The sequence below is a fragment of the Chiloscyllium plagiosum genome, unplaced genomic scaffold (assembly GCF_037043375.1).
Source record: "Chiloscyllium plagiosum isolate Xiang-an unplaced genomic scaffold, Cpla_swu_hap1 HiC_scaffold_7, whole genome shotgun sequence".
In the NCBI taxonomy this organism is placed as follows: domain Eukaryota; kingdom Metazoa; phylum Chordata; class Chondrichthyes; order Orectolobiformes; family Hemiscylliidae; genus Chiloscyllium; species Chiloscyllium plagiosum.
The window spans coordinates 72,436,465-72,457,173 of record NW_028270145.1 but is presented as its reverse complement, the minus strand read 5'-3'; the positions used below and the strand labels follow the sequence as shown (position 1 = coordinate 72,457,173).

The window sequence follows — 20,709 nt, the reverse complement described above, 5'->3', positions numbered from 1 at the left end:
CCTTCCTATAGTATGGCGACCAAAACTGCACACAATACTCCAGATGTGGCCGCACCAGAGTCTTATACAACTGCAACATGACCTCAGGACTCCGGAACTCAATTCCTCTACCAATAAAAGCCAGTACGCCATATGCCTTCTTCACCGCACTATTTACCTGGGTGGCAACTTTCAAAGATCTGTGTACATGGACACCAAGATCCCTCGGTTCATCCACACTACCAAATATCCGACCATTAGCCCAGTACCCCATCTTTTTGTTACTCTTACCAAAGTGAATCACCCCACACTTAGCTACATTGAACTCCATTTGCCACCTTTCTGCCCAGTTCTGCAGCTTATCTATATCCCGCTGTAACCTGCCACATCCTTCCTCACTGTTACAACTCCTCCGACTTTCGTATCATCCGCAAACTTGCTCACCCAACCTTCTAACCCCTCCTCCAGGTCATTTATAAAAATGACAAACAGCAATGGTCCCAAAACAGATCCTTGTGGAACACCGCTAGTGACGGCACTCCAAGATTAACCTTTGCCATCAACTACTACCCTCTGTCTTCTTCCAGCCAGCCAACTCCTAATCCAAACCTCCAACTCACCCTTAATGCAATACCTCCGTATTTTTTGCAGTAGTCTACCATGGGGAACCTTATCAAACGCCTTACTAAAATCCATATACACCACATCTACCGCTTTCCCCTCGTCCACCTCCTTAGTCACCTTCTCAAAGAATTCAATAAGGTTTGTGAGGCACGACCTGCCCTTCACAAAACCATGCTGACTATCCTTGATCACATTATTCCTATCCAGATGTTCATAAATCCTATCCCTTACAATTCTCTCTAAGACTTTGCCCACAACAGAAGTGAGACTCACCGGTCTATAGTTACTAGGGTTATCCCTACTCACTGATGCTTGCTGAAGCATCAGTGAGGAAGCCGATTTTAAATGTTCCTCTGTTGTGGAGAGTAGGAAGGGAATAATTTGTTAAGGCATGATGAGTATTTGGCTGTTTGCACAGGGTAGAACATGATCTGCAGAGTGTCAGAATAATTTGAATCATTTTGGAATGTGTGTTAAGGGAACAGTAAAGAAATTCTGCCTTTAAAGATGACAAAAGAAAATAGAAAATGCATGTCTTTTTTTGTAATTTGCACAGGTGATGAAACAAGAAAACATGATTTGAAGAAGGAACTAGAAATGTTTTTGCCAACAAATTTGATTTGGAATATCAAATATAACAAGGGAATGGTGTAGATTGCCTCTGGAATTCCTCCAAACTGAAATATTTATATAACCAAAGATAACAATTTTAGGGTTGCAGAGTGAGATTAGATTAGCAAGGGGTGGAAAAGGAGACAACTCAACATTCAATCTGTGCAATCAATTGAAATTATCAGATGGGCAGAATAAGATAGATTTGGTATTTCTAATGTTGAAATAGCAAGTTATGGTTGATAGAAAACTTCATGTGAAAAGCAATTTTGTATATGTGTTCTAATAATGTACTATGGATATTTTTTATTGTGGGTTAGTATAGACATAGAATTACAATGGACTTTGGAGAAATTATTAGGACACGGTGGGAGTGATGCCTCCCACGGTCGGAGAGGAGCTGATTTAGGAATGGGATGAGTATCTGGAGCTAGACTGTAGAATGCCTCCACATACAAGTTGTGGGTCATGTATAAATGTTAATGCTGTCCATTAGGTTGTGTTTATTTCGGCAACACGTTAACAGTCACAGAACGTCATTAGTAATTGTAGGTGAAGTATTTTCAATGTGATCGACACAATGGAAAGAAGCTTGAATTAGCATTTATGGAAGAGATGTAAAGAACTGAATTAGGATGATAAGTTTGAAGACCTTTTAAAAGAACAGTAAGTTGAATTTTGAGAATGGAAAATAAGTGACCTTAATTTGCATTGTACTGGTGGCAATAGTGAAAGGGAGTAGTTAATTAAGTGTTCGTAGTAATGTCTTGATAGTATGTTGCATACACATGTGGATCCATTTACTTATCATTGAATGCCAAACATAATAAATTACTGATACACACTATTCTTAATGGTTATTGTCGAATCAGGAAGTAATAAATGCAGTGGAAAGCAAGTGTATGAGTTGCTCAGCTCCAACGATTCAGATCTTTTATGTAATAATATATAATGGTCATGGTAACTTTTTATTGTTGCTAATGAGTTATCAAAATATATTGTCTTCTAGTTTTTAGAAAAGTTCTGCTGAAGAATGAATATTGAAGACAAGCTTGATCGGATTTTTCTTAAATGTGGCAGTATAAATGAAATGCAGTCTTCCAGACCGCTGGTTGTGGTGGGAGGAGTCCCGGATCAGCCCTCTGTACATATAGGAGCACAGGAAACCGTATTAGAAGAGAGGGAAATCTCTCATGAAGAAATTCTCCAACAAGAAACTGCTTTGCAGGAAAGTGCGCTCCCACAGGAGGAGCTTATTTCACATGATGAACTTATGATCCACGAGGAAACGGTTAAAAATGATGATGATGAGAATGATGGACATGAAAGACTCCCTCAAGAGTTATCGTATGAATTAAATGTAAGTGGTACCATTTTACTTAACCTTTATTTCCATGTGAGGGAATCCGGTTTGGCAACAGTGCATTCTTAGCGGTGGCAAGAATTTTATCAGTGGTTTTAAACTCTTCTTGTTTTATTTGGGCATAAGTATACAAAAGATGAGCAGGAGAAGACTGCCTGGTCTCCCAAGCCTGTCACCTCCTGGGAGAGGGGAAAAAAGTTTGCTTTTGTTTTATGTGTTGCCATGTTTTGCAAACAACATTATTTATTAGGTATTTTTCATATAGTACTCACTATTATTATTAAATACTCCAATAAAACTGGAGAATTCACTGTCTCTGAAAATGAAGGATCTAATTTCATGGTACACTGCCTTTTAGAGTTAACTTTTAAGTTTAATTTGATATTCTGTTGTAATATTTAACACATGTTTTAGGAGTAGGCTACTCAATCCTTGAGGCTGCTCTGTCATTCAAGATGGCTGATCTAATTACTCCAGATTCCCATCCACCCTCTTGCTTATCAAGAACTTTCATCCCTCTACCTTAAAAATATGCAAAGGCTGTGCTTCCATTTTTGAGGAAGGGAGTTCCAAAGATAGCCCTTCGAGAAACAATTTTCTCTCTTCTCATCTCAGTCTTAAGTGTACTCTTGTTTTGAAACAATGACAAGGGGAAACAATCTTTTCGTTTCCATACTCTCTCGATCCCGCAAGATTTTATTTCTGTCAAGCCATCTTTTTACTTTTGTAACCTTTGTATACAAACCTAGCTTGTCTACCAATTCTTCATTAGACAACTATTCCATTTACTAACAAAAAACAGAGCTGCGGATGCTGGAAATCCAAAGTAAAAACAGAAAAAACTGGAGGAATTCATCAAGTCTGGCAGTGTCTGTGGAGAGAAAGCAGAATTCATGTTTTGGGGTCGATTGACTCTTCAGAAGGGTCTGAAGATTTTGAAGAAGGGTCGCTGGACTTGAAACGTCTCTGCTTTCTCTCCACAGATGCTGCCAGCCTTGCTGAGTTTCTCCAGTTATTTGTTTTCACTTCAGTTACTAGTTGAGTAAACTTCTGTTAATTGCTTGCAATGTGTATACGTCCTTCCCTGTTAGGTCATGGTATTAGGAATATGCAACCAAGGTATGAATGGAGCTGTGACATACGTCAGCAGTCATGTGCTTGAATGGCAGAAAGGTGCTTAATGCACTTTGCGTGAAGTTCTATACATGAGGTTGTACATTGTGCACAACCTCTCAATATGAAACAATGGACAGCAAGTATGGTGCCAAAGGGGAGAGAATGGAAAGTCACAGGCTGTTGAGAGGCTCTGAACAAGCCTGCCCGACATTAAAATGAGCTGTAGCAAGCTTTGTTAGGGGATTCTGGACGGGAGGATGCCCCACCCTCTGGAGTTCCCAGCTAACCTGACTGGCCAGCAGCTCCTGTAGTGTTGACAGTGCTAGAGCTCCAGCATGGCTGCTGCTGAGACTACAACCTGTCTGAGGATGAAGGCCCCAATCAATCAATAAACCCAGGGAAGTAAGGGATAATAGGTGTGGCACCTTTGGAAACCTGAAGGGGGCGTACTGTGATGGATTTTAAGTTCCGTGTGGGAAGGAAGGAAGCATGACTTCTATCTTCTGGGTAATGCCCCCGATATGTGAAGGTTACTTTCCAAACAATTTACTCACTTTTACCCACACTTGATTAAATTAAAAAAAACTTCCCTTCCCGGCTGTCTGCTCACACCAATTGTGTTATGGTGTGTGCAGAGTAATATTGGGGTCAATTGAACTGTTAACCTGCTAAGTTGGTCCTTATTTATTTATGGTGGGTGAGCTGCTGATTTTGGTTTGTGCTCCCTCTATGGGGGACGTGCTTGAGAGTGGGTGGTAAGGTAGTGGGCTGCACACTTTTATTTTATGTGCCTCCCCACCAAAAACATGGTCTGTAGCATATAATTTCCACTCCATTGTTGCTAGATCAGTAACTGTCCTCTATATCAATATCAAAATAAAACAAAATCAGTGATTTCTTGCCCATGAGTAACCTTTCAGTTTGAGACCAGGTTAGCATCAACTTAACTTGACAGTTCTACCAATGTTGAAAACCTCCCCATTTGCTTCACAGGAATATAATCTGATAAAAATTGATAATGAGCCAAAATAGGAGAGAATGATTAGATTAGATTCCCTACAGTGCGGAAACAGGCCCTTCGGCCCATCAGGTCCACACTGACCCTCTGAAGAGTAACCCACCCAGACCCATCTCTCTCTGATTAATATACCTAACGATATGGGCAACTTAGCATGGCCAATTCACCTGGCCTGCACAGGTTTGGACTGTGGGAGGAAACCGAGCACCCGGAGGAAACCCACGCAGACACTGGGAGAACGTGCAAACTCCACACAGACAGTCGCGCGAGGCTGGAATTGAACCTGGGTCCCTGGTGAGGCAGCAGTACTAACCACTGAGCTACCATGCTGCCCCTAAATGTGGCAGATAACAAAAAATATTGGAGGTAGGTTTAAGGAACTTCTTAAAGGAAGAGAAAGGTTTAAGGAGAGAGCTTTTGAGTTTAGGACGCAGGCAGCTGAATCCATGACTGTCAGTGGAAATTAGTAAAGTGCAATAGATCAGAATTGTACAGGTGCAGAAGTCATGACAACTTGGAGGGTTGAATAATTCTACAGCAATGTGGATTAGTGAGCCTGCAGAATTGTTTGAATAAGAAGATGAGAATTTTAAATTGCGAATGAAGGTAGTTCAGTGATATGGTTAGTTTGTGGACAGCATTGCTTTGAATGTGCTTAAACTTACAATGGATTGAAGATAGGAGGCCAGTTGGGTGAGCATTGGGACAGCTGCAGATGAAGATAATAGTCTTGAAGTAGCATAAACCACTGCCTCCAGTTTTGTTAAAACCCGAAATGTCACTCCACAAGTGCTTGCCAGAAACCATGCTGGCACTTTGCCTAATAATATCTGCAAGCTAGAATGATGTGACTACGACAAATGAGGAAGTATTCTTTAACTGAGTTGTACTGAGTTTCTTAGCATCATTAGGAACCCAGAAAGTTTTTGTTTTTACATGTTACGACTGAAATTTCTTTTATCCATACTGATGAATATTTGATGTTGAAATTAGTTTGTTATCATCTTTAACAGTCACTGAATGTCAGAATTGTTACAGCATAGAAAGAGGCCATTCAGCTCGTCGTGATGGCACCGGTTCCATTACCTGGTGCCAATCTCCTGCTTTTACCCCCTATCCCTAAGCACCATTTCTACCCAAATAATCATCCAATGCAATGAACCTGCCTCCATCACATTGCCAGGCAGGGTGTTCCGTACCCTAACTACTCACCGTGTGAAAACGTTTTTTTTTCCAACATCATTGCATTGTTTGCCCATTACTTTAAACAAATGTTCTTCCTTTTGTTTCTTTTACAAATTGGAACAGCTGCTTCCTATTTACTGGATCCAGTTGGTTCATGATTTTGAAAACCTCTCTTCTCAGCTGCCTTGTCTTCCAAGGAGAGCTTCTTCATTCCATCCTCATATCAGAAGGTTTTCATTCCTAGAGCCATTCTTGTAGATGAGAATTGAGACGCACATAAAATGCATTTACTTGGCAGCATGTCTGATTCACTGAACACAGTGTGGACACCAGCTCAATTGAATTGTCTTACAGACCAATTATTTTAAAAGCCTCAACCAAAAATTACATAGATACATTGAGTATATATAGTTTGCGTTGATGGTAGTCTGGGCTTATTTGTGAGGGAGAAAAAGCATATTGGGTTGAGTTGATGACGAATGCGAGGCATTTTCAATTAAGTTAGGGCGCACAGTGGTTTAGTGGTTAGCACTGCTACCTCACAGTGCCAGGGACCCGGGTTTGATTCCAACCTTGGGCAACTGTCTGTGCACATTCTCCATGTGTCTTGTGTGGGTTTTCATCCGGTTGCTCTGGTTTCCTCCCACAATCCAAAGATGTGCAGGGTAGGTGAATTGGCCATGCTAAATTGCCCATAGTGTTCAGGGATGTGTAGGTTAGGTGCATTCGTCAGGGGTAAATACAGAGTCTGGTTGGATTACTCTTTGGAGGGTTGATGTGGACTTGTTGGGCCAAAGGGCCTGTTTCCACACTGTAGAGACTCTATGATTCTAAGTTAGATGGAATTGGATGCTACAGAATGAGTAAAATATAAAGGGAAAACAAGGGGTGCTGGAAATTGGAAAACTAAGTACAAAAATATGTAGTATATCAGTTCATCTACCTTTTCTCATTACAGATATCACATTTCTGGACTCCATCTTTCTTTGGATTTATTTGATTTGTTTTTAGCATTTCCTAACATGAATCATTTTAAGCGTTCCTTATAACTTTGATACAGTATTATGTGCCATCATTTACTTTGGCCCAAATACTTGGTTCATTGCTATCATTTTCTCCTGTTTCAGAATTGTGGAGTTAAATGGATGGTTAGACAGCAACTGTTATCGTATTTTTTGCAATGTTATCCTTAGTTAAATTTCAGTCAAAAGCTATCAATCTATATAATTCCCTCAAACATGCAGTATCTTTCCATATTTCAATAGCAGAAGGCATATGCTGCAGTAACTTTCATTAATGCTGTGCTGTAGTGGCATAATTTTCTATAATAGTTGAAGTCAATTTAATTTCTGAACCACTGTGTCTGTCATTCTAAAGGTAAATGTAAAACAGGAAATCCAATATGCTGATGAAGCTGGACAACTGAAGAAAGATAAAGGGCAACAAAAGGAACCAATAGATTTGCAAAAGAAGAAGAAACGGAAGCAACGTTCTCCATCTAAGGTAAATAATAATGCAACTTATAAAGAATAAATGTTTTCCAGCTAGTTTTCACACCTACAGATAAGGGAACAAGATACATAGTTCAGGAACACTTTGGCTTGTGAGGTTTGATTGCTATCATTTCTACTTCACAAAGAATCTAACCAGGGTATTTGACATTGTCATTGAACCAAACCAGTCATAATGGAATAAAAGACTGGCAGCATGAATGTGAAACAGTCTTGAATTTTCAGAAACTGATGTGAACAGTTGTTTTTCAGTTTGGGGGGTGATAGATCCCCAGGGGTCAGTACTAGAACCTCTGCTCTTCTTGAAATATGCAGGCATTCCACAGGTTGTGAGCGGGTTCTGTTCCTAAGTCCGCTTGCACGTCGATTTGTTTGCAAGTCAGAACACAGTGCAGGACAATATGAAGCAGCCTTTTGTAAGTACGGGAAATGTTTGTATGTCAGATTTTTAAAAGTACATGCCTGTATGGGTTTGCATTCATATCTGTGAGCATTCGTAAGATGGATTTATGTAAATCAGGGACCCTCTGTATTAATAATCGTAAAATATATGGAAAAGAGTAGACCATTGAATCTGTTTCACCATTCCGTGAGATTACCGTTGATCTTATTATGGCCTTAATGTCACTTCACCCATCTGTCCCCTATAATATCAATTCTTTGTCAATGATTAATCTGTAACTTTGTCTTGAATGTATTCAATGATTCAGTCTTCACTGCTGTCTTTAAGAGAATTCTAAAGCCCAACAACTACTGAGAGAAGAACTTTTACTCTTCATCCCCAATTTTAAACATGCTTCCTAGTTTTAGTTTATCTCATGAGGAAAAACATTCTTTCAGCATCTACCTTATCAAGCCTCTACATTGTTTACATATTTCAGTAAAATGAACCTCTCAATCATCTAAACTCCAAGTGAGCAAGAGCCCAACCTGCTCAAATTTGCATTGTGAGAAAAGCCTTTCCTCCTAGCAGTCAGTCTAATGAACCTTCGCTGAACAGCTTCCAGTGAAAGTATATTCTTCCTTGAGGAGACCAGATCTTCCTTACTTTTATACCCAATCCCTGTTTGCAGTAAAGGCCAGATTTCAATTTGCCTTCTAATTACTTGCCATATTAGCATGCTAGCTCCTCGTGATTCAAGTACACAGCCATCCAAATCCTTCTGTATTGTAGAACTCTGCATGCTATCCCTGTGTAAATAATAATCTGATTATGTAGTTTTTTTCTGCCAAAGTGAGAACTCACATTTTCCCAGTTAATATTCTCACTTTCTAAATTTTAGCCTCTAGCTTTGAGGTTTGATCTCAATTGGAGTATTGTGTGTAATTCTGGAACCTCTTTTTGGGAAAGATATGGTAGCATTGTGGAAAATAACTTTGAGAATGCTTACAGGGATGAGGAATTTCAGTTAGGTGGATGGACTAGAGTCGTTTTTCTTGGTGAAGAGGAGCTTAAATAGAAATTTGATAGATGTGTTCAAAATCATGCACAGTCTTGACAGAGCAGATGCGGAGAAGCTGGTCTCGGTGACAGAGGGCTGGAGAACCAGAAGTCTTTGATTTCAGGTGATTGAAGTGAGAACCACAGGCAGCATCAAGAAAAGCACTTGATGCAGCAAGTACTTAGTATATAGAATCCTATGCATGGTTGAATGGTGGAGACAGATTCAAACATGACTTTCAAGAGAGGATTGAATAATTATCCAAAGAGAAAAGATTTACTGGGCAACACTTTTATTTGAGTGGCTTTTGCAGTGTTCTGGCCTAGATCGAACAGCCTGAATAGCTTCCTTCTGTGCTGTAACCATTTTATTGTTCTAATTTTAACTCTGTGTGTAATATAGTTGAGATAAGTGGTTTTAACTGTATTTCAAAAGGGTTTTGAAAAATGTAGCTGGCTTTAATCTAGTCAGCAGTGAATTGGAAGGCAACAACTGAGCTATAAACGCAGGCTTTAGTGATAACTTTCTCAATATACAAAGTGAGTGACCACTTTTAAAAGCTTAATTAATTTGAAAGATGGTGCAGAGAAAGTGCTTTTGCTATCCTGTTTAGAAAACAGTACGCTTTTTTTCATTTCTGTAAGCATAGTTTGTACTGAATATTATTCATCTTTTCTATATATTTAAACTAATTTGTGTATTTGCAGTTTGAGCAGTCCGGTTAATATTCTTGTGCTGACTTGCTACAAGCAGCTGAAATGATATTTTTCCATATGGTACTGCAGTTAGCTCAACGAGAGAGGCCTGTGATTTCTCTTTGACTCTCGATATCACTTCATTCAGTGACTTATTGTTTTTCATAAAGATTCCCTGGGAGAGTGGATGCTTATGTTGAATCCAAGTTGAAACTTTATGTAAAAATTCTCAAATGCAACAGTGAGATCAGAGCAGAAGGAAGGATGAAAAGAGAATTTCAAAATAAAATGTTTTTGTTTAGCAAGCTTTGAAAGATTTGTTTCTGTGAGATGGGGTAAATGTAATGAGCAAGTTCCCAGTGAGAATTTTCATTTGGAAGATATGAGCTGTGAGGTGTTACTGCGCCCTTGTATGAAGAAGCAAAAGAATTCAGCAAGAGTTCCAACCCCTGGTCATTTTCCAGGTGACATGTGCTGAAACTTGCAGGTGTCAACATTGAATAAGAAGATTGGGCTTGTCAATTTTCTCAATGGCACCATGAAGACATGCACTTGTGGATCTATCTGATGGGTAAAGTGCTGCTTGAGGAATTAAGAGCTGCGGATATCTGTGGGCAAAATACCCACAGATGAAGCTGTGGGTGGCACGGTGGCACAGTGGTTAGCTCTGTTGCCTCACAGCGCCAGAGACCCGGGTTCAATTCCCACCTCAGGCAACTGACTGTGTGGAGTTTGCACGTTCTCCCCGTGTCTGCGTGGGTTTCCTCCGGGTGCTCCGGTTTCCTCCCACAGTCCAAAGATGTGCAGGTCAGGTGAATTGACCATGCTAAATTGCCCATAGTGTTAGGTAAGGGGTAAATGTAGGGGTATGGGTGGGTTGCGCTTCGGCGGGGCGGTGTGGACTTGTTGGGCCGAAGGGCCTGTTTCCACACTGTAAGTAATCTAATCTAAAACCTCCTTGGTACATTAAGGAGGGAAAAACAGTTTAAAGTTTATAATAGAATCATTATGTATAAGATTGTGTATTTTTTAATGTTGATGATTTAAGTTTCAGTAGATTATTTCCTTTGGCTTTTGTTACCTAATGATAGATATATTTTCCTTGTCAACTATTCAGCCCTAATTTCCCATTATGTTTATTGGAAAAGAAAGCCTGTCAAAATTCACTTGCGTTCAATTTAATATTGACATTGAATTTTAGCTCCATATCTGTTGTTTATCATAAAATAAATAGTTTGGTAACTTGACTAATGTGCTCTATGTTGGAATAAGATTGAAACTTGGATTTCCACACATTTTTTTCTTCAGATTCTAACGATAAATGAAGATGGATCACTTGGGCTAAAATGCCTGAAATCTCATATCTGTGAGCACTGTAATGCTGCCTTTCGTACCAATTACCACTTACAAAGACATGTTTTCATCCATACAGGTATACCTGATCTGCTGCATATAAAGCTGTTCATTAGATCCTATTTTCAAAATATACAAAACGTTGTTGAATTTTACTGACAAAAATTCAGTACACGATTGAAGGCTGTGGGCAGTCAATGGAATGTAAATCTTTTTATATCCCAAATTACTGTGACAAATATAAATTATCTCACCTCATCCTTCTCACCCAGTGAAGCCATTGACAGGATTAAGCCATAATCCACTTGTAATGTCTTCACAGCTGAGTTAGTCTGCACTGCTTGTCTTCATTCTTGTTGTAATGCCGTGTCTTCATTCACCATTACCTCTTGTGTCTTCCAATGACCTCTCTTTAATTTCCTCTTATTTTTCATTCACATGTTGATGCACAATGACTCACCTGAAAACAAAGCTTTTGTTTTCATATTGTTTTCATGTGTGCTGATGTTAGCTGGCCTTAACATACTACCATTGTACCTCCAAGGTCCAGCACCCATTACTGGATGCACAGAAATTTCCTCTAGCAAAATATTGGAAAGACCCAAATTATTATCTTTGGTTTCCTCTACAAACTCTGTTTCCGCACTATCCCTTTCTTGTTACTGATTGAGGAGAAAGTGAGGACTGCAGTTGCTGGAGATCAGAATCGAGAGTTATTAGGAAAGGGCTTATGCCTGAAACGTCAATTCTCCTGCTCCTCGGATGCCGCCTGACCTGCTTTGCTTTTCCAGCACCCCACACTTGACTTGTTACTGATTGAGACTTAACCACATTGTTTGCATATTTGATTCAATGTTCATTATTTGACCATATTGTCATACTATTAAGATTTCTGCTTTTGTGACGATTGCTCAATTATCCATCTGTTTTTCCATCTTTTAAGACCATTTTTGAAACTTAACTTTTGATTAAGAATTTGACTACCTGCTCTATCATATGGCTCAGTGTCACAAATTAGAGCATAACGTTAGACCTAATATTTAAGAAGTAAAGCATTTAATGTAACATATTGTTACACTAAAGTGCAAAAACAATAATAATTGTTTTAAATGCAAATTATTACATTTGATTGAATCTAATTATTATTTGTAGCCTTGTTTTTTCCCTGTCCCTTGGTGAACAACTAATTATTTTATACCAAGCTGTTCACAATTTTTAAAATTGTTTTGATTCCATATATGAATCTCATGCAGGTATTAATAGGTAATTTGTAATGTATAGATATAACACTGAAGAAGAGCGAAATATTGGACATACAATGTTTTGGAAACTTGTTTGATCTTCTGTATAATTGGTAAACCTTGAACTTGCCCTTTGGTTTATGAATTATATACACGTTTGATTTTAGCCAGTACTTAACAGTACCTGATTAAATAGATTTTATATTATGTTGGATTTTGACATCTTCTATTTTATTTTAATGTTTTTCTCTCTGTGAATATGGTATTCTGCTATGATTTTAAACTTATTTTCTTTTTGTTGTAAGGTGAAAAGCCGTATCAGTGCAGCCAGTGTAGCATGCGGTTCATTCAAAAATATTTGTTGCAGAGACATGAGAAAATTCATACTGGTAAGTATGATTGAATTCAGTCTATCTAATATGGATTGAAGATGCGCCATATTTAGTTCAGGGGCACATATTTTTGTTGACTTCTGAACACTTGCATGCCCTAGGTTGTACTTCTTGATTTCCATTTGTGCTGGTTTCCTTTGTCCTATCACAAATTCAAGAGGAAATAGAATGAAACTTAAGGATTAAGTTTGGTTAGAAACTGCTAAACACTTCTAAGAGAAGCATTTCTGCCCACTCTTTTTGTATACTTTCTGTTGCCTTATAATGTTCTTTCAAAAAAATAGTGGCAAAACTGTAAACTCTGAACTTACCCATTGCCTTAAATTCTGGCCTAATTTTGATCAACAGTATATACTTTTGGTATTGTTCAAGCCACTGGTGCCTTTGCTACTCGTCAATTGCTTGGATTGGCTGCTTGATGTCTTCAGTGATAGAATTTTCCAAAGCCCTTCACAGGTGCATGAGAAGACAGTTGACACTGAGCTAATGAAGATAATGGAATGAAGATAATGTTAGAGAGGTGGGTCTAAAGGAGACTGTGCAAGTGTAGAGGCATGGAGTGGAGGGGTTGTTTAGGGAAGGAATTAGCATTCCAAAGACACCACCAATAATGGGATGCAGAGTAGGGAAGATGTGTAAAGTGACCGGGATTAGAAAACTATTAGGAGAAGATGACTGCATAATACAGCTGGAAGAGTTTGCAGAAAAAAGAAGACAAAACATACCGGTTGGTAAGTTGCCTCCCGGGTGCCAGGTCAGGGATGTCTCGGATCGAGTCTATAGGATTCTAAAGGAAGAGGGTGAGCAGCCAGAAGTCATGGTGCACATCAATCCCAAAGACATAGCTAGGAAGAGGGGTGAGGACCTGAAAAGTGAATATAGAGGGTTAGATTGGAAGCTAAAAGGCAGTACGAGCAGAATAGTAATCTCAGGATTGCTACTGGTGCCATGGGCTAGTGAGGCTAGAACAGAGAGAGAGTGCAGCTGAACACATGGCTGCAGAGCTGATGTTGGAAGGAGGGCTTCAGATATGTGAATCATTGGGACATCTTCTGGGGAAGGTAGGTTCTGTACAGGGAGGATGAACTGGAGGGGCACCAATGTCCTGGCCAGGAGGTTTGCTAGAGCTCTTCAGAAGAGTTTAAACTAGATTGCCGGGGGATGGGAACCGGACCGGCAGATCAGATGGTGTAGTTGGTGAACAGGTAGATACAGCGTGCACACAGTCTGTGAGGAAGGACAGAAAGTTGATATGGCAAAGTTGCAGTCACTGCAATAGGTTGAAGTGTATCTATTTAAACAAAAGAGGTATCAAGAATAAGGGTGATGAATTGAGAGCATGGATCAGTACTTAAGGCTACGATGCTGTGGCCAAGATGGAGACTTGAATATCACAGGACAGGAATGATTGTTGGATGTTCCAAGGTTTAGATGTTTCGAAAGGAATAGGGAGGGGGGTAAAAGAGTGCGGAGTAGCATTGCTAATCAGGGATAGTATAACAGTTGCAGAAAGGGAGGTGGTCGAGGAGGGTTTGTCTACAGAGTCATTATGGGTGGAAGACAGAAACAGGTTAAAGGAGCAGTTACTTTATCGGGGGTTTTCTGCAGACCCCCCCAATAGCAGCAGAGTCATGGCGGAGCAGAATGGGAGGCAGATTTTGGAAAGGTGCAGAAGTAACCGGGTTATTGTCATAGGTGACTTCAACTTACTTAATATTGATTGGAACCTCCTTAGTGCAAATAGTTTAGATGGAGCTGATTTTGTCAGGTGTATCCAGGAAGGATTCCTGACTTAATATGTAGAAAGGCCGATTAGAGGGGAGGCCTTATTGGATTTCATGCTTGGCAACGAACCAGGTCCGGTGTCAGCTCTCTCGATGGGAGAGCATTTCGGTGATAGTGATCACAACTCCCAGACCTTTACTATAGCCATGGAAGGGATAGTAGGGAAGCAATAGAGAGTATGGGTAAGTATTTAATTGGGGGAGGGCAAATCACAATGCTACTAGGCAAGAACTGTGGAGCATAAATTGGGAGCAGATATTCTCAGGAAAGAAATGTGGAGGTTGTTTAGGGAGCACTTGCTGTGGGTGCTGGATAGGTTTGTCCCACTGAGGCAAGGGAGAGATGGTAGGGTGAAGGAACCTTGGATGACAAGAGATGTGGAACATCTAGTCAAGGGGAAGAAGGAAGAAGCTTACTTAAGGTTGAGGAGGCAAGGATCAGATAGGGCTTTAGAGGGTTACAAGGTAACCAGGAAGGAACTGAAGAATGAAATTAAGAGAGCTGGAAGGGTCATGAAAAAGACTTGCCGGATAGGATTAAGGAAAACCCCAAGGCATTCCTCATTAATGTGAGGAACAAGAGGATGGCCAGAGTGAGGGTAGGTAAAAACAATGACTGCAGATGCTGGAAATCAGATTCTGGATTAGTGGTTCTGGAAGAGCACTGTAGTTCAGGCAGCATCCAAGGAGCAGCAAAATCGACGTTTCGGGCAAAAGCCCTTCATCAGGAATAAAGGCAGAGAGCCTGAAGCGTGGAGAGATAAGCTAAAGGGGGGTGGGGGTGGGGAGAAAGTAGCATAGAGTACAATAGGTGAGTGGGGGAGGGGATGAAGGTGATAGGTCAGGGAGGAGAGGGTGGAATGGATAGGTGGAAAAGGAGATAGGCAGGTAGGGCAAGTCCGGACAAGTCATGGGGACATTGCTGAGCTGAAAGTTTGGAACTAGGGTGAGGTGGGGGAAGGGGAAATGAGGAAACTGGTGAAATCCACATTGATGCCCTGGGGTTGAAGTGTTCCGAGGCGGAAGATGAGGCGTTCTTCCTCCAGGCGTCTGGTGGTGAGGGAGCGGCGGTGAAGGAGGCCCAGGATCTCCATGTCCTTGGCAGAGTGGGAGGGGGAGTTGAAATGTTGGGCCACGGGGTGGTGTGGTTGATTGGTGCGGGTGTCCCGGAGATGTTCCCTAAAGCGCTCTACTAGGAGGCGCCCACTCTCCCCAATGTAGAGGAGACCGCATCGGGAGCAACGGATACAATAAATGATATTAGTGGATGTGCAGGTAAAACTTTGGATGTGGAAGGCTCCTCTAGGGCCTTGGATAGAGGTGAGGGAGGAGGTGTGGGCGCAGGTTTTACAGTTCCTGCAGTGGCAGGGGAAGGTGTCAGGATGGGAGGGTGGGTTGTAGGGGGGCATGGACCTGACCAGGTAGTCACGGAGGGAACGGTCTTTGCGGAAAGGGGTGGGGAGGGAAATATATCCCTGGTGGTGGGGTCTTTTTGGAGGTGGCAGCAATGTCGGCGGATGATTTGGTTTATGCGAAGGTTGGCAGGGTCGAAGGTGAGCACCAGGGGCGTTCTGTCCTTGTTATGGTTGGAGGGGTGGGGTCTGAGGGTGGAGATGCGGGATGTGGACGAGATGCGTTGGCGGGTATCTTTAACCACGTGGGAAGGGAAATTGCGGTCTCTAAAGAAGGAGGCCATCTGGTGTGTTCTGTGGTGGAACTGGTCCTCCTGGGAGCAGATACGGCGGAGGCGGAGGAATTGGGAATATGGAATGGCATTTTTGCAAGAGGTAGGGTGGGAAGAGGTGGAATGCTGCCTGAACTGCTGTGCTCTTCCAGCACCACTAACCCAGAGTGAGGGTAGGGCTGATCAGGGATAGTGGAGGGAACTTGTGCCTGGAGTCAGAGGAGGTCCCTAATGAATACTTTGCTTCGGTGTTCACTAGTGAGAGGGACCTTGTCATTGGGAGGACAGCATGAAACTGACTGATTTGCTCGAACAGGTTGATATCAAGAAGAAAGATGTGCTAGACATTTCGAAAAACATGAGGATAGATAAGTCCTCTGGGCCAGACAGGCTATATTCGAGGTTACTATGGGAAGCAAGGGAAGAGATTGCTGCATCTTTGGCGATGATCTTTGCATCCTCACTCTCCACTGAAGTATTACCAAATGATTGAAAGGTGGCAAATGTTATTCCCTTGTTCAAGAAAGGGAATGAGGGTAATGCTTGGAATTACAGACCAGTCAGTCTTATGTCGGTGGTAGGCAAGTTATTGAAGAGGATTCAGAGAGACAGGATTTATGATTATTTGGAAAAGCATAGCTTGATTAGAGATATTCAGCATGGCTATGTGAGAGGCAGGTCATGCCTCAGAGGCCTTATTGAATTCTTTGAGGATATGACAAAACACATTGATGAAGGTAGAGCAGTGGATGTGGTGTGCATGGATCTTAGCAAGGCATTTGATAAGGTTCCCCATGGTAAGCTCATTCAGAAAATAAGGAGGCATGGGATTTAGGGAAACTTGTTTGTCTGGATACAGAATTGGCTGGCCCATAGAAGACAGAAGTTGGTAGTAGATGGAAAGTATTCGGCCCAGAACATGGTGACCAGTGGTGTTCCGCAGAGATCTGTTCTGGGACCTTTGCTCTTTGTGATTTCTATAAATGACTTGAGTGAGTAAGTTTGTCGATGATACAAAGGTTAGTTGAGTTGTGGATAGTGTGGAGGGCTGTTGTAGGTTGCAACGGGACATTGACAGTAGACAATAGACAATAGGTGCGGAGTAGGCCATTCTGCCCTTCGAGCCTGCACCACCATTCAATATGATCATGGCTGATCATCCTTAATCAGTATCCTGTTCCTGCCTTATCTCCATAACCTTTGATTCCACAATCCTTGAGAGCTCTATCCAACTCTTTCTTAAATGAATCCAGAGACCGGGCCTCCACTGCCCTTTGGAGCAGAGCATTCCACACAGCCACCACTCTCTGGGTGAAGAAGTTTCTCCTCATCTCTGTCCTAAATGGTCTACCCCGTATTTTTAAGCTGTGTCCTCTGGTTCGGCACACACCCATCAGCGGAAACATGTTTCCTGCCTCCAGAGTGGCCAATCCTTTAATAATCTTATATGTCTCAATCATATCCCCTCTCAGTCTTCTAAACTCAAGGGTATACAAGCCCAGTCGTTCCAGTCTTTCAGTGTAAGCTAATCCCGCTATTCCAGGAATTGACCTCGTGAACCTACGTTGCATTCCCTCAATAGCCAGAATGTCTTTCCTCAAATTTGGAGACCAGAACTGCACACAGTACTCCGGGTGTGGTCTCACCAGGGCCCTGTACAGCTGCAGAAGAACCTCTTTGCTTCTATACTCAATCCCTCCTGTTATGAAGGCCAGCATGCTATTAGCCTTCTTCACTACCTGCTGCACCTGCATGCTTACCTTCATTGACTGGTGTACAAGAACACCCAGATCTCTTTGTACTGCCCCTTTACCTAAATTGATTCCATTTAGGTAGTAATCTGCCTTCCTGTTCTTGCCTCCAAAGTGGATAACCATACATTTATCCACATTAAACTGCATCTGACCACTCACCTAACTTGTCCAGGTCACCCTGTAATCTCCTAACATCCTCATCACATTTCACCCTGCCACCCAGCTTAGTATTATCAGCAAATTTGCTAATGTTATTACTAATACCATCTTCTATATCATCAACATATATTGTAAAAAGCTACGGTCCCAGTACTGATCCCTGCGGTACCCCACTGGTCACTGCCTGCCATTCCGAAATGGAGCCGTTTATCACTACTCTTTGTTTCCTAACAGCCAACCAACTTTCAATCCAAGTTAGTACTTTGCCCCCAATACCATCCGCCCTAATTTTGCTCACTGACCTCCTATGTGGGACTTTATCAAAAGCTTTCTGAAAGTCCAGGTACACTACATCTACTGGATCTCCCTCGTCCATCTTCAGAGTTACATCCTCAAAGAATTCCAGAAGATTAGTCAAGCATGATTTCCCCTTCATAAATCCATGCTGACTCTGACCTATCCTGTTACTACTATCCAGATGTGTCGTAATTTCATCCTTTATAATAGACTCCAGCATCTTTCCCACCACTGAGGTCAAACTAACTGGTCTATAAACAGGATGCAGATCTGGACTGTAGGGGTAAGATGGAGTTCAATCTGGAAAAGTGTGAAGTGATTCATTTTGGAAGGTCGAATTTGAATGCAGTTTACAGGGTTAAAGGCAGGATTCTTGGCAATGTGGAGGAACAGAGGGATCTTGGATTCCATGTCCATAGATTCATCAAATTTGCCACCCAAGTTGATAAGGTTGTTAAGAAGGCGTATGGTGTGTTGACTTTTATTAGCAGGGGGATTGAGTTTTAAGAGCTGTGAGGTTCCGCTGCAGCTCGGTGAAGCCTGGTTTGACCATACTTGGAATATTGTGTTCAGTTCTGGTTGCCTCATTCTTGGAAGAATGTGGAAGTTTTAGAGAGGATGCATAGGAGATTTGCCAGGATGCTGCCTGGACTGGAGGGCATATCCAGTGCAGAACGGTTGAGGGAGCAAGGGTTTTTCTCATTGGAGTGAAGAAGGATGAGATGTGACTTGATAGAGGTGTACAAGATGATGAGGGGCATAGATAAAGTGGATAGCCAGAGACTTTTTGCCGGGGGGAAATGGCTATCACGAGGGCGCGTAATTTTAAGGTGATTGGAGGAAGGTTTAGGGGAGGTGTCAGAGGTAGGTTCTTTACACAGAATGTGGTGGGTCGGTGGAATGCACTGCAGTAGTGGCAGTAGAGTCAGGTACATTAGGGACATTTAAACGACTCTTGGATAGGTACATGGATGATAGTAAAATGAAGAGTATGTAGGTTAGTTTGATCTTAGAGTAGGATAAAAGGTCAGCACAACATTGAGGGCTGAAGGGCCTGTTCTGTACTGTTTTATGTTCTATGCTCTTTTGGGACTTGAATGCAGGAATAATACAATGAGTGGTGCATGGGAGCCAGTGTGGATAGAAGGTCGTGCAGTGATGTTTTGGACATATAAGAATGGTAGCAGATAGAATGGGCAATTAATTAAAGTAGCCAAGTTCTGATGTGGCAGACACACAGATACATACAGCATGGAAACAGACCTTCCAGTCCAATTTGTCCATATCGACCAGAGTTCCTAAACTGAACTGATCCTATTTGCTTTCTAAACCTTTCCTATCCATGTATTTGCCTAAATGCCTTCTAAATGTTGTAATTGTATTGTCCTCTCCCACTTCCTCCAGGAGCTTGTTCCATACACTCGCCACCATCTGTGAAAATGTTGCCCCCAGGTCCCTTTTAAATTTTTCCCCTCTCATCTTAAACTTATGCCCTCTAGCTTTGGACTCCCCTACCCTGGAAAAAAGACCTTTGCTATTATCTATGACCTTCAATTAATATTATCTCCTTCAGATATTCTTTCAACCTCCTATGCTTCAGGCAAAGCAGTCCTAACCTATCCAGTCCCTCATTATAACTCAAATCCTCCAGTCTTGGTAACATCATTGTAAATCTTTCTTGCACCCCTTCCAGTTTAATAACATCCTTTCCATAGCAGAGCGACCAGAGTTGAACGCAGTACTCCTAACGTGGCCCTTCCAATATGTTGTACGACTGTAACATGATGTCACAACTCCTGCACTCAGTGCTCTGACTGATGAAGACGCGTGTGCGAAATGCCACCTTCGCCACCCTATCTACTGTGTACCTGCATCCCTACGTCTCTGTATCTGCCACCACTTCGCAGGGCCCAACCCCTAACTGCGCAACTTCTACCCTGGTTTGTCTTACTAAAATGTAACACCTTGCATTTATCTAAATTAACCTCCATCTGCTATTCCTCAGCCCACTGGCCCAGTTGATCAAGATCCCATTCTACTCTCAGAAAACCTTCTTCACTGTCCACTATACCATCAATTTTTGTGTCATTCACAAACTTACTAACAATGCCTCCTATATTCTAATCCAAACTTTTTTATATAAATGATGAAGAAGCACTGATTTTCACCACACACCACTTGTCAAAGGCCTTCAGACTGACCAACAACCCTCTGTCTCCTACCATTAAGCCAATTTTGTATCCAGTTGGCTAGCTCTCCACAGATGTCATGTAATCTAACCTTACTAACCAGTCTACCATGCGGAACCATGTCAAATGTCTTGCTAAAATCCATGTAGACAGTGTCTGCCTCTCTTCCTTTATCTATCTTCTTGGTCACCTCTTCAATCAGGTTTTTGAGACATGATTGCGCACACACTAATAAGGGCCTGTTTCTCGGCTTTATGACTCTATTTAATTGATAAAGAAACAGAGGTATAAATGATTCTGATTTGAAATAA

At 41.6% G+C, this 20,709-nt stretch overlaps 1 protein-coding gene across 4 annotated transcripts in view; it reads left to right on the top strand.

The window, feature by feature from the left end:
* Positions 1–20,709, top strand: part of znf148 (zinc finger protein 148) — a 67,221-nt gene that overhangs the window by 27,378 nt on the left and 19,134 nt on the right. For all 4 annotated transcript variants that reach the window (XM_043693962.2, XM_087989175.1, XM_043693961.2 and 1 more), the window contains 4 exons: positions 2,225–2,575; positions 7,275–7,400; positions 10,854–10,977; positions 12,445–12,528. In XM_043693962.2, the coding sequence (XP_043549897.1) occupies positions 2,249–2,575; positions 7,275–7,400; positions 10,854–10,977; positions 12,445–12,528 (661 nt within the window). In that variant the 5' untranslated portion in view covers positions 2,225–2,248. The remainder of the gene's footprint in view (positions 1–2,224; positions 2,576–7,274; positions 7,401–10,853; positions 10,978–12,444; positions 12,529–20,709) is intronic.